The sequence below is a fragment of the Annulohypoxylon maeteangense genome (assembly GCF_022496945.1).
Source record: "Annulohypoxylon maeteangense strain CBS 123835 unplaced genomic scaffold GGS22scaffold_6, whole genome shotgun sequence".
Taxonomy (NCBI): domain Eukaryota; kingdom Fungi; phylum Ascomycota; class Sordariomycetes; order Xylariales; family Hypoxylaceae; genus Annulohypoxylon; species Annulohypoxylon maeteangense.
The window spans coordinates 346,017-359,907 of record NW_025953253.1 but is presented as its reverse complement, the minus strand read 5'-3'; the positions used below and the strand labels follow the sequence as shown (position 1 = coordinate 359,907).

General features: G+C 48.1%; 5 protein-coding genes across 5 annotated transcripts; 3 read left to right on the top strand and 2 right to left on the bottom strand.

Annotated features, from left to right (window-relative positions):
* The first annotated feature begins 825 nt into the window (after positions 1-825).
* On the top strand, positions 826-1,717 carry GGS22DRAFT_159587 (uncharacterized protein). Its single transcript, XM_047960812.1, has 2 exons — positions 826-1,008; positions 1,064-1,717. The coding sequence occupies exon 2, from the start codon at positions 1,143-1,145 to the stop codon at positions 1,440-1,442; it is 300 nt and encodes a 99-aa protein (XP_047819842.1). The 5' UTR covers positions 826-1,008; positions 1,064-1,142; the 3' UTR covers positions 1,443-1,717.
* A 564-nt stretch (positions 1,718-2,281) lies between these two features.
* Positions 2,282-4,435, bottom strand: GGS22DRAFT_159585 (ALDH-like protein). The gene is made up of 2 exons (XM_047960811.1): positions 4,108-4,435; positions 2,282-4,044 (listed from the first exon to the last, which is right to left on the bottom strand). The coding sequence occupies exons 1-2, from the start codon at positions 4,167-4,169 to the stop codon at positions 2,292-2,294; spliced, it is 1,815 nt and encodes a 604-aa protein (XP_047819841.1). The 5' UTR covers positions 4,170-4,435; the 3' UTR covers positions 2,282-2,291.
* A 338-nt stretch (positions 4,436-4,773) lies between these two features.
* On the top strand, positions 4,774-6,287 carry GGS22DRAFT_187237 (histidyl-tRNA synthetase; the record flags this gene model as incomplete). The annotated part of the gene is made up of 2 exons (XM_047964562.1): positions 4,774-4,865; positions 4,919-6,287. 2 exons carry the CDS (start codon positions 4,774-4,776, stop codon positions 6,285-6,287), a joined length of 1,461 nt encoding a protein of 486 aa, XP_047819840.1.
* A 189-nt stretch (positions 6,288-6,476) lies between these two features.
* GGS22DRAFT_159579 (uncharacterized protein) lies at positions 6,477-9,879 on the bottom strand. Its single transcript, XM_047960810.1, has 7 exons — positions 9,452-9,879; positions 9,268-9,344; positions 9,079-9,138; positions 8,864-9,010; positions 8,457-8,811; positions 8,150-8,330; positions 6,477-8,079 (listed from the first exon to the last, which is right to left on the bottom strand). The coding sequence occupies exons 1-7, from the start codon at positions 9,619-9,621 to the stop codon at positions 6,982-6,984; spliced, it is 2,088 nt and encodes a 695-aa protein (XP_047819839.1). The 5' UTR covers positions 9,622-9,879; the 3' UTR covers positions 6,477-6,981.
* Positions 9,880-11,208: 1,329 nt separating this feature from the next.
* Positions 11,209-13,777, top strand: GGS22DRAFT_187235 (uncharacterized protein; the record flags this gene model as incomplete). The annotated part of the gene is made up of 4 exons (XM_047964561.1): positions 11,209-11,305; positions 11,391-13,249; positions 13,310-13,431; positions 13,555-13,777. 4 exons carry the CDS (start codon positions 11,209-11,211, stop codon positions 13,775-13,777), a joined length of 2,301 nt encoding a protein of 766 aa, XP_047819838.1.
* Positions 13,778-13,891: the final 114 nt, after the last annotated feature.

Genomic DNA, 13,891 nt, shown 5'->3' with positions numbered 1-13,891 from the left:
TTGGACGAGGAGATCCAGGAAGTAAAAAGACAAGGTCAAGAAAATAAGGCGCGTAGCCAGGAAATTGACGAAAGCGATGCACCAATCCGACAACAAATAGTGAGTGTATATCCACGTGCTTAGTCCTTCACAGATCTAACCTTCATGAAGGATGCGTTAAGAAAAGAAAAGAACGAGCTGCAGAGAGCCGCTACGCAGTATGCAACGCTAGGAGATAAAATCGGTAAGGAAATGCTGGTCGACAAATTGGGTCAAAAACTAATGGATTATAGTGGCCGAGAAGAAATCTCTGGAAGACACACAAGCTGAACTTGCGGAGTGTAGACAGAGAATATTCGAATACAGTGCCGAGGAAGACCAGCTCATCGTGGAAAAGGCTAGGTCCGTACTACAACACAAGGAGCAACTTTCTCAGATCTACGATGCCCACCAGGCCCTACTAGAGGTTCAAATCCGTCTGATAGAAGCACGATCGGATGTAAAGAGTCTAGAAGAGCAAAATTCCAATCTCATGCAACAACTCGACGAGAAAAAAGTCGAGATCGAGAATCTGCAGACAGAGTTGGGGCAACTCAGAACCACTGCGGCTGCGGCTCGTCGTAGAGTCGAGGAGGCGTGCGATGATGCGAACGATCAGCTTACATATCTAAACGGACTCGTAGGGGATAAAACGCCCGAGGATATTGAGCATGAAATCGGTGCCGAGTCTACTAAGCTCGAGCTGATCCACGGAGTCGACCCTGCAATTTTACGACAATACGAAAAGCGTGCACAAGATATTCTGGAGTTGACGCAGAGGAAAGAAGAGATGAACGCTAAACTCGAGTCATATGAAAGAAAGATCCAGAGTGTGAAGGAGAAATGGGAGCCGTCCGTCGATGAGGTTATCGGGAAGATCAACGATGCCTTCGGCTATAACTTCGAACAGATCAACTGTGCAGGCGAAGTTGGAATCCACAAGGACGAGGATTTCGAGCAGTGGTCTATCGAGATCAAGGTCAAGTTCCGGTAAGTTTTCCGCCGATTTATTTCAAGAACGCATCAAATGCTAACACCTTCCTAGCGAGAACGAAACCCTCCAGCAACTAAACCAACATCGTCAATCTGGTGGCGAGCGTGCTGTATCTACCATCTTTTATCTGATGGCTCTGCAATCCATGGCACAAGCACCCTTCCGTGTCGTCGACGAAATCAATCAGGGTATGGACCCACGCAACGAGCGCATGGTGCACGAACGCATGGTGGAGATCGCCTGCCGCGAGCACACCTCTCAATACTTCCTCATCACGCCCAAGCTCCTCACGGGCCTGCGATACGACGAGCGCATGCGCGTTCTGTGCATCGCGTCCGGTGAGCATATGCCTGCCGCCGAGGACGCTAATAAGCTAGACTTCGGCAACTTGGTCAAAATCCAGCAAGGCCTCGTCGCTTCGGCGGCATAGTAGGCGAGAACACCCGTTGTCAAACTGGACCTCCTTCAGTTTACATTATCGAGTGCTGGCTCTTGCGCCTACGATTTACGTCTGTATGAAGGGAAAGGCTAGAGCATCGCTGGTATGCTAGGAGTTATGGATGTGCGCATAGATGGTTCGTAATTTGCTTGCTCGGGGAGTCTAATGGAGGAAAATCAAAAAGGAGGAAAGACATAGACATATGTGCACACGGTACATACATGTAGGAGTAGACTATCCGGCTTTGTAGGTAGTGGTGAATTGACACGTTCGATTTCACTCTTCGTTTTTCTCGTTGAATTTCGTAGTGCCTCTGTAATAAGATTTGTAAGGGTTTAGGTGCTGTATCCGGTCTATTTTGCTGTGTCGGGTATGGCACCTAGTTGCCAGCCAGTGTTGTATTCAAGAATAGGCCTCATATTTAATAAATCCTTTCAATCCAACAACTTCGTGTCTTTGGAAATTTATATCGATCTAATCTATCAGGAGATAGATATCATAGAAATATGACATTCTCCTGAAACTCCTTCTCATTGCAACAATCGATCCCGAAACCAAAGACTAATAGAATTCTATTAGCGATATTCCCCGACAACTGTCAATAAAGGAATTGATAGCTGGTACTGAGTCTTATGAAGCTCTGTATAGCAAATATTTCTAAAGGCACCAGCTATGAAGGCTATCCTACAACCCCATAACGTCACTCAACAAATACAAACAACAAATAATCTCACGACGTAATCACATGCAATTAACATTAACTCTACGTGGGTATCTAATCAATCCAATCATCCCCCCCTCTCCCCTCCCTTCCCTACCCCCTCCTCCCCTTTCCCCCTCTCAACTATTCCCCAAAAGCTCCCCCAAAGCCCTAACCTTATCGACGACCTTCACCGCATACCCAACCCCCACCACGCCCCTGACAAACCTCCACCCTCGGTCCTGGCTCTTAACAGGATACCTCACAGGCGGGGGTATCGCCGTCCTCACACCGAGCCAAGCCAAGCGGTCCTCACACACGCTCTTCGGATTACACAGACCACGCAGGCCTTCCTCGCCAGCGAAGCGGCCGTATCCGGAACCCCCGACGCCGCCGAAGGGCAGCTGGACGGCGTAGAACACGGCGAAGTCGTTGACGGCGACGCCGCCTGCGCGAACCCCCTTGACGATTTGCGCGAGCGCGGGGTCCGAGTCCCGCCCGTAGACGGAGGCGCCGAGACCGAAGTCCGGGGCGTTGGCGAGCTTGAGGATGTCGGTTGCGGAGGAAGAGGGGGAGCGCAGGATTGTCATTATGGGCCCGAAACACTCCTCGTTTGCGATGGCCATGTCGGGGGTTACGTCTACGAGGAGGGTTGGGGTGAAGTAGAAACCTTGTGGGTGCTCTGGGTGGATGTACCGCTTTCCGCCGGCGAGGAGACGCGCGCCGCGGCTTACGGCGTCGGCGACGAGGGATTCAAAGCGCGCGAATGAGGCGGAGGAGACCATAGCTCCGACGTCCTTGTCGGTTCCGAGACGTAATGCCTTGACGCGCGGCTCGAGTTTGGAGACGAGCTTGTCGTAGACGCCTGGGGCGGCGATGATGCGCTCGATGCCAATGCAGTTCTGACCTGAGGCCTGGAAGGTGCCGCGCATGAGGATCTCGACGATCCTGTCTAGGTCTTTCTCGGCGGAGTCGAGGATCATAGCGGCGTCCTTACCCCCTAATTCTGCGACGACGGGGATTAGGGCTTTGGCGGCGCTGGCGGCAACGTGGTGGCAGACGGGCCTGCTGCCGATGAAGGTAAGATGACTGATCCCCGGGTGGCTGGTTAGATGCGAAGCGGTTTGAGGCCAGCAGACGACGGACTGGACGAGCTGGGGGTCGTGGCCGTGAGCGACGAGGGCACCACGCGCGATGCTTGTGTAGTAGGCGGCGCTCCAACAAGTCTGTTCGCTAACCTTGACGACGATGCCGTTGCCAGCGAAGATGGCGCTGATGATCGGACCAATTAGATTGTGAAATGGGTAGTTCCAGCTAACTAGCGCCGCTACCACGCCGAGAGGTTCGTAGTGTACCGTGTTCTTCTTGTAGGTCATGAGAAGATTCGTCGGACGTCTGCTCGGGCGGAGGGCTTTCTCGCCGTGTTTGATGGTCCATTCGAGTTTCTCGGCCGTGACCATGATCTCGCCAAGCATAGCATCCACCATCGTCTTGCCCGAATCCATGGAGCTCACGCGACAGATCGACTCCTGGTTATCGAGCACATATTGCAACATGGAACGCAGCACTGCCCGTCGCTCGCTGAAGGTTGTTTTGGCCCATTTCTCTTGGGCTGCGGCAGCTTGCTCTATGGCACGATCAATGCCGGCAGGTGTGGAAGGATTGACGAAGCCCAAGAATTGACCGGTGGCGGGCATATAGCATTGGATGGCTGTGGTACCTGAGACCTTGATGGTCGGGTCGTCAAGAATTTTAACCTCATCAGCCTGTTTAGGGGGTGGAACAGAGTATCGTTTCGGCTTCTCCCAGTAGTCGGTGTGGGTGAAATATAGGATGGTACCGCCGACGACGATGCATACGAGGGGGTAGAAGAGGTAAACGAAATCACCGGCCCTATATATCGTATTTCATAAGTTATAATAGTCATAGAAGGGCATCTTTAAGGTAAAGACGTACGGGAATTTTTGCATGAGGACGCTGAAGTCGCCGACCCATTGCTCCAGGTCTTCGACAGCCATCTCTCCAATAGGGGGAAGTACCCTAATGCTCGCTTAATAGGCCGGTCTTAGGTGATTCCGCTCACGGCGTTTCTTTTTTTGGTGTAGAATTATCACAGGACAGGTATATGACCGAAAACATTGATCCCTTGCATGGTTTCAAGAGGAAGAAGCATTCAATTGTAAATTATAGGAGACGTAGCGACTTCCATCGTACCACCAGCTCTACAAAATATCGGAGCTCATTTTCGTGTTATCGATAGCAGGGATACCTATCGATAGTGGATAGCATCGGTGGACAACACAAGATATCGGGCAGGGGCAGACGAGGTACAGGATGGTTGTATGTCACGTGACTCAAATATTAACCCCACGTTGTACATAGCTCTAATTGAGTCATCCCACCTTCAGTCATATTTTTTCGGGCTCTTATGTACGCGGGGCAGCCAAAGAAATCCATGCTCAATGCTCAATGTTTCGCGCATTCCATAGAGGTAACAGGCTAATACTCTCAACTTTTCTTAGACCCTCATTCCCTTTCCACACTAGAGCCTTCTTTTCCTCTACCTGTCGATCTTGTGAATCATTTCCCCACGATACCCCGCCATTTGGCAACGTTAACGATATGGCTTCCGGGGGAGCCAAAATATCTTTGAAGGCCGTGAAAGGCACACGCGATTGGGCAGGACCTGACCTGCTCCTACGAGATCATGTCTTGTAGGTTTGTTTCGGCGCAGTTTGCGCATCTGATTTATTGACATAGTAGATAGTGAGACTATAACAAACGTTTTCAAACTCCACGGCGGCACCCCTCTCGACACCCCCGTATTCGAGTTAAGAGATATTCTTGCCGGCAAATATGGCGAGGAGGGTCGTTTGATATACAACCTAGAAGACCAAGGTGGCGAGCTCTGCGCCTTGCGCTATGATCTGACAGTCCCTTTCGCCCGTTGGTTAGCCATGAACAACGTCCAACAGATCAAGCGCTACCAGATCGCAAAAGTCTATCGTCGCGACCAGCCTGCCATCGCTCGTGGCAGAATGCGCGAGTTTTACCAGTGCGATCTTGACATTGCCGGTGTCTACGATCCTATGATACCCGACGCCGAAATCCTACGAATTATTGTCGAATCCTTCGAAGCCCTCGACCAAGAGATTATTATTAAGCTAAATCACCGAAAAATCCTGGACGGCATATTCGCTGTCGCAGGTGTTCCTGCCGACAAGATACGCCCTATTAGTTCCGCTGTAGATAAGCTAGATAAAGAGCCGTGGGAGGCCGTAAAGAAGGAGATGGTCGAGCAAAAGGGCCTTCCGGAGGGAGTCGCCGACAAGATCGGCCAATTCGTTCTAAACCGTGGAACCCTCGATGAGATGATACAATTCATTAAGTCGGATGCGGACCTATCAGCGAACGAAGAAATAAAAGCGGGTCTTGTAGACATGGAATTGCTCGCCTCCTACTCTAAAGAACTGAACACATTCAACAGTGTCTCCTTTGACCTGTCTCTCGCCAGAGGATTGGATTATTACACGGGTCTGATCTTCGAGGTGATCCAAAAACCGCAAGATGCAAAAGACAAGGACGGCAAGAAGTCGTCGAAGAACGCAGATGCCTCGGCGGTGGGCAGCATCGCGGCGGGCGGACGATACGATAACCTCGTGGGCATGTACGGCAAGAAGCAGATCCCATGTGTGGGCATCTCGTTTGGTGTCGACCGCATCTTCACGATCCTAAAGGCGAAACAAGGAGACAAGAAGCCCCCCTCTAGACAGATCGACGTTTACGTCATGGCTTTCGGCGGCAAGGAATTCGACGGCCTATTGCTGCAGCGCATGTCCGTCGCGCGACAGCTATGGGAGGCTGGCATCCGCGCCGAGTTTAGCGCAAAGGTCAAACCCAGACTTCCCCAGCAGTTCAAAGCCGCCGAGGAAGTACCGCTTGCTGTCATCCTCGGCCAAGATGAACTTGCAGAGGGTAAGGTCCGGTTGAAGACTCTGGGCTCGGGCAAGCCTGGCGAGGAGAAGGATAAGGATGAGAAGGACCAGGGGATACTCATTAAGCGGGATGACCTGGTGGAGGAGGTGAGGAAGCTGTTGGCGGCGAATGGTGCGACGGGTACGTTGCCTTTGCGATAGTTATGATAGATACCTTAAATAGCCGGATGGCTCAATGAATGGAAATTTACGTTAAAAGTAAAATCGATAACTGCGACTCTGTCTTGAGTTGTGTGAAGTGATATACGACACTTCTCTTTCTTACATAGATCATAATAGTATTCACGGATTCGGGATCGCGATCGTATGTAATAGGTATGTAGCAAATGATTTGGATTATTGAAAGTTCTTATTTATATTTACCTATATATATACATATGTAGCATAAACATATACCTTGTCCCCCTTTATCCTAGACTTTTGTCTTTATATCCTATATCCTATATACCTAGGCATCACGCCTAATCTAAATATGACATGAAGGCAGGTATGTACCAGTAAATGCATTCCAGGTATCTAGATGTTCGTAATGGCGTGGCGTTTCGTTTCATTCGTGTCGTGCTCGTGCTGTTTTCCGATCGGGTTGCTGTTGTTGTGTAGGTGGCTGTTAGTAGTGATGTTGAAGCGTAGATGCTTCCTGTAGAATTTCGAAGTTTTATGACTGGGAGGTTCATGTGAGGTGGACGTTGGGGTTATAAGGGGGAAGTGATTAAGTTATGGTGTATTGTATATAACAGGTAAATGATTCGGTATCTTAAGTTGTTCATGTAAGGATTCATTGGAAGAGTTTGTTAAGCTGTTCATATGTGATTGATATGGGTTAAGATGGATAGTTTCAGGTCGGCGGGGGCGATGATTTCATATGTGGTGGCTTTGACTCGGGCGGCGGTTGGATGATTGGGGGGCTGAGAGTGATAGGTTCCTCTACGGTAGAATTGGTACCAGAAACAGGAGATATAACAATTGCAGGAGAGCCTGGTCCATTGTCTAACACATTGGAGGCCTCGATGTGAGAAACAGGTGATGCTGGCGCCACGGGGCTGACTGCTCGGGTGCTCCACGCACGACTATGATTATCCGGCTCAGGAACCGTGAGTGTGTTACTTCGTTGCCTTGATCTGCCTCTAGTTGATACGGAAGACCCTTGTCCAACTGGTAAAGTACTGGTGTGTCGTATACCGCGCATTGCAGGTGATGGCGATGAAGCTCGAGATGGTGGATGTGGAGCTGATATTGCTCGTGATATGGTGTAATCTTCAATGCTGACTCTAGAGGATATACTCCCCGCAAAGCTACCTGCCCTCGATGGCCGATTGCTAAGTGCCGCAAGTTCATCTTCGCGATGTTGGTTGTAGACCTCTCTTACCCGTGGTAGGTCTGGATTTCGTTGTTCCTCCGCAGGGACTTCAGGAAAGTCGAGCGCTTTTCCGTGTTTGAATTCAGAGTCGTCAAATTGGCTTTTATTTGCAGTACCTAGGTAAGTGCTAACCTTTAGTAGCGACCTATATACCCTGCGCCTGTGGCCTATGTCTGTTGTATTTGCCGTCGATGTGATGTCAGCCGATGCTTCTCCCCTACTATTTGAAGAGCTCGATCGTAAACGAGCAGCACCTGGGGCCGTAATAGGGTGAGACGAATCGATAAATAGGCCACCATTTCCAACCTCTTGCATAGACGGGGAGTTTCTCGAGGTGTGCTCTATATGGTTCAAAGAACATTCATGTGCACTTTCGGTGTTTACACTACCCCCAGAAGAGGATGTGTCGGGGTGAGGGCTCGGATATTGCCGGTCGTCGAAATGATGATGCGAGCAGTTGCAGTGATGCGTGAAAGGCTCCGGTTTCTCTCCCTTACTTATGGCGTCCATGTCTACTGACAGGAGCACATACAGAGATCCCAACGCAGCTAGCACTGTACCAACTATGGGTGCCCACTATTGAAATAAAACGTCAGTAATTCTTCTGATTTCATAGCTAGGACGGTATAAGGGTGCGATAACTGACCTGACCTATACTAGCAATAGGCTCTGTCTGCCATAGAACTTGAATGCTCCATAAGTTCAGCTCGCCGAATATAAGGATAGCAAGTACTGCAGCGCTGAAAATAGGTATTTCCAATGTGCTCAAAAATAACCTAACCATGGCATTAACTCCGCTCATCCTCGCAACGGTTGCACCGTTTGTTCTGTTGTCCGTCGAGTTAGTTTCTTAGCACTAACACCTGAGTAACCTTGAGTACCGAGTGATACTCGGAAGATCATAGTGTCTCTTGAGAATAGATTTAAAAAGAAAACGATTAAAATATTCTCACCCTTCAATTAACTGATCTCCATCGCCTAGACCAAATCTTGACTTCCAGTTAATCTCAAGAATCTTATTCCACATAGATGCAAGCGAAAGTACGGCCGGAATGCAACAGGCAGCTGCAAGAAGTACGGCGGCGTTGAAAGCAAGTTTGGTAGGTGCCGGTATGACGAAGATTTCGTTCGTGGCATTCTGTCGTAAGGGAGAGAAAGGACCTGCGGTGATAGAACAGGTAAGATTGCAGGTGACATTTTCATTGAGAAAGCCAAAAAGGTCGTTAACGTCAATAGGATTGCCATCATCATCGTGTGTACAAGGCGAAGGTGAAGCTCGGAAAAATTCGACGGTTAAGCTCAGCAAGCCTACATGCTTGTCAGTATAACTATCTAGATGTTTAAGAAATTCGAACCTCACCAGCAAGTACGATGCCAGTCCAAAGGAAGATTATATTCCTGCCCGGGTCATTGAAGTAGGTCTTTGATATCCTAACTGTTAAAGGGGCTGCTAGTATTCCAATCGAACAAAACTGGAAGGCTCCGTATACGTCCATATCAACAGCGCCTAAGGTACATGAGTCATTAGCATCTGAATTCCTAACATACGTGTAGAATTTTTGGACAGGTACTCACCATCAACATGCACAGCGGCGAGGACAATTCCATGGATGGCGGCAACAGCTGGGAAAATCACTACGATATCTCATATTAGTGATTGTCCTATGTCTGGTTTCTTGGGCTGTATTTGCTCAACGTATGAATCGACAAGGCTTCCAAGGTTGTATTCTGAAATAGGGGCAGGTAAAAACATGTTATACATACACGCAGCAGCCAAGCAAGCGCTTCTGAGCCATTCAGCCTTTCGAGCAATAACACAAGCTGCTACAAGAACGTAGTACCTACGAACAACTTGTTAGTTAGGAAACGCGATACGACGTATATGCTTAATTAATGTTTTCTTATTTACTATTTGTTAAATCATATGCACGCAGGTGGAATTGCTTACAAGACTCTTGACCCTGGGCCATATTGGCCCGACACAGGCCAGGCGCATACAACTTGTAAGGCATTCTCGACGTTTGTTGTAGTGGCAGCTAAGGAAGATGCAGCAGAGTCAAGGGTTAAATTCCGAGTAACAAGGGTATCAAGTAGTAAAGCCGAAGGGAGCGCTGGCATGACCTCAGGGGGCAAACTCTACCCTACACAGGTAAAGGGAATATCTAGATGTGTCATTAAGTTCGGATGGCGCGTAGAGAAATGAAGAAGAATATTGATCCCATGTCGATGATTCAACAAGATTTATTTTGTATGTTTGTATTTAGCTGCCTTCGAAGGAATCACAATTTTAAGAAGCGGGAAAGGTAATCAAATGCCTCGATCGCCTCGTTGAATTCGTAACACGGGGCTGGCAACATTGGCAAGATTACACGTGGAAAATGCTGGGAAGCAAGCAGAGATCCTATCAGCTAAGAGCTTCCTCTGAAGTTCCCGTCTCCGGCAAGCCACCTGAACAATCTGATCTGAGCTAACCTGGCAGCCTGGGCATGCAGCGCGGTCTGTCAGCACTGCCCCCAAGCCCAGTTGCCCCCGGATCATTCTGGCGACCGAGGTGAAGGTGAGCGCCCGGGCAGCTACCGGGATGTTCAGCCTCAATCCTCATCGTGAAGGTCGTAACCCTGTCCAATGTTAGTTGATAACCGACAAAAGTTGCAGAAGTTACTCAGTCTAATATAAAATGTGTTAGCTGAGTGGACAAGACCTGGATTTCGTTCATGTACCTAGATATTTAAGGCTTAGGGCCGCTTAGTCGGTAAGACACCTGATACCTGTAGGTAGTACAATGACGCACTTTCCAATACCGAACGACGAGTTAGGAATAAGAGAAAATGAGAAAGCGGGACTGGTCCCCGGAATCCCCAAAACCCACAAAATCCACATTATCACTGGATCTTCTCCGCATCCTACCTTCCTGGGATCGTTAGTTACTATGTACTAGGTACCTAAGCTTGTCGTTAGTCGCAAGCAAGCCCCAAACTAAGGACGATGTGGCTTTATGACTTGTCAAATCTCAATCATAAGCGACATTTTACATAAATCGTATGCACAATATAAGCACAGCCACAATAAAATCCTGATTAAACCTTCATTGCTCCTCCTCCTACATGAGCTTAGGCAAGTACATGTGTACATACCATAAGCTCAAGATACATCAATGGATACTGCCCAGAACCTTTCCCACCTAGTACCTGTAATACATCGCACAACTTCTCTTCTCCGACTTTTTCCATGACATTTCATATGAGGTGTTAAATCAACAATCATGCACCTAATTGATAGCCATTGAGCCTATTGGAGGCACGTGTGTGGTTTAATTTGCTTACAGTACTTCGTACCTAGCGAGCTTCTTGGCTTTCAGCCTTCAGCCTCCATTTGGCATCTATCGTCTCGTGCAAATCGTCAGTCGTCAAACCCCACCACGTCGAGACATTCGAAGCCAGACTCACTTATTATTGCCTTCTTCATTCTTCGTCACTCTCGTCGTCACAGAGTGTATGCGTAATTTGATGTGTGCTCTTTAGGATACTACTTAAGGTATATGTGCTTTACATATGGAGGGGAATCGCTTTACTTCTGCTTGTAAATCTTTGATTTTGACATCATAATATCTCTTTAAAATCTATTTCAGCCACGAGAAGACAAACCGAAAGTTCTCTAGGAAAATTCAACTACTACCAATCGCGAGAACCAGCAATATAATAAAAAATGGCCGAACCTCTAAGTGAAATCGATATCAATCTTGATACCGAAATAATCAAAGAATGGCACTCAATTGTTACCCTTGTCGTCTTTGTTATTACTAGTAAGTGGTTACACACATGCTTACCTACCTTGTCTCTGGGCAGATAAGCTATTTCCTTGACCAGTTGATACTTACTTTCATGCAGATATTATTGTGCTCTTCCCTTTTCATATCCCAATTCCCTTCCCTCGCCCATTCGAGAATGCCATATTGAATGGTCTGAGTAAAATGCGAGTGATAGGGCCACGGGAAGACCGATCTCAGGATGAATCTTGCACTATCGCTGTCTCTGATGAGGAGCAGCAGCAGGAAGAAACCGGGTATTGGGTGAAGTTAAGATTCCCAATGAACTTTGTTACGGCACCTTTGATAGCAGATCTCTTCCTGCTAGCTATTCAGGCAATTGGTCGAGCTGAGGTCTATGGAGGCACGATTGGCGCCAACAACATATCTCCTATCGATATCATGGCCTTCTTCATAACTCTAGCATATATCGCCATCTCGATCGATGCTTCTGGCCTCATCAGGTACCTAGCATTTAAAGTACTCCAAAAAGGAGGGAGATTCGGCCACCGGCTCTTCTTTTACTTGTACGCTTTCTTCTTCAGCTTGGGCACCTTTATCGGAAATGACCCCATTATCCTCTCCGGCACGGCCTTCCTTGCGTATATGACGAGAGTTTCAAGCAACATCGTACATCCTAGAGCCTGGATTTTTGCCCAGTTTGCCATAGCGAATATTGCCTCCGCCATCCTTGTGTCCTCCAATCCCACCAACCTCGTACTTGCGGGCGCCTTCGATATCAGGTTCATCTATTACACTGCTAATATGATTGTCCCTGTTGTTGTCACGGCTATTGTTCTCTTCCCCTTCCTCCTGTATATCGTTTTTGCAGATGAGTCCCTCATTCCGCTTTCGATACAAATGCATGAGCTCTCAGAGGAAGCGAAGGCTAGGAAGCCCGTCAACCCCAACATCCCCAACGCTAGAGGAAACGCAGAAGAAGAAGAAAATGATCCGGCAAATGGAGAACAGGCTAAGCTCCTATCTCTTGAAGAGATCATGAATCCTTTTCTCGACAAAGGTGGTGCTGGATTTGGGGCTATTATCATGGCTGCGACGCTTATCACGCTTCTTGCGATTAATGCTGCGAGTCAAACTTCGAACGAACACCCCGTCTTTTATGTAACTCTGCCGGCTGCGTTCGTCATGTTTTGCTGGGATATTACGTTTGGATGGCTCCATCGTAAGGAGACCCGTAAGATCGCTCGCGACGGTCGACGAGAGGTTGAAAGAGCCCGATTGACTAGACAGCTAGAAGAAATGGAGCGAATGGGCCTAAGCGAAAATAAGGAACTAAAGCCCCAGAACGACACAATTTCTCATCAACATCAACCCGACTCAACGGCTCCCAACCCTGAAAATCCTAAGAGCAACGACAACGACGTAGATACCCGTTCTGGCAAGCTTAACGCAAGTGCAGAGAATGAAAACACGATAGGGACCAATACGGATGTTACGACGTCATCAAATGATGATAAAGTTCAAGATGCCCGCCCTTCAACTAGTGCTAAAAGTACACTTTATGAGAAGCAAGATACGGCGCGAAACGACTCATTTAAACCATCGGATAGAGGTGTCATATTGAGTACCGATTCGAGAGGAAGAAATCGTAGGGCATCATTCGAACGACAGGTAGACGCTGAGAAACAAGCCCAATACAGCGTTACAATCCATTCAGATCGCGGAAAAGCTACACTTGTTTCATTGCTTGCGGATTCATACAGATGGTCACAAGAGACGTTCCCAACTGCGACGGCGGTTGCTGGCCACCTACCCTATGCGCTTGTCCCCTTTGCATTTTCCATGTTTGTCCTCGTGCAAGCATTGGTCACCAAGGGTTGGGTTCCAGTATTCGCCTACGGCTGGGATCATTGGGTAGAAAAGACGGGAACAGTTGGCAGCGTTGGAGGCATGGGTTTTCTCTCCGTGCTACTTTGCAACGTAAGTCCTCTATAAACTTAAATTTGTACATTAACTAGCTGACCTCATGGCTAAAATCAGTTTGCTGGAACCAATATCGGAACGACCATCTTACTCTCCCGCGTAATACAGGCATGGCAGAAAATTCATGAAGCCAGCGGGGTTCCGATCTCTGACCGAACTTTTTGGGCTGCTGTTTACAGGTACGTACGATGTTACACACTTAATGTCTTCCCTTCTTGGAAGATTTTCACTAGTTTTACCCTCCTTAGCATGTCAATTCTTGTGTATTTCCTTACAATAGATTGCTAACTTCGATGCAACAGCATGGCACTCGGCGTCAACTTTGGAGCATTTAGCACAGCGTTCAGCGCATCTTTGGCCGGTCTCTTATGGCGCGATATCCTGGCCAGAAAACACATCCACGTCAAGCCGGCCGACTTCGCCCGCGTAAACCTCCCAATCATTACCATAGCCATGGTTGTTGGTTGTACAATTTTGATTGGTGAGGTTTATATCATGAGACCCACTACCCCTTACGAGAAATGATCGCGATAGGTATTTATTAGAGTCATAGACTAGGTACGATTTACGATATACACTATTATACCATTTATATAGATTTTTTATTACGAGTCATGATTTTCCCGATACTTGTTATGG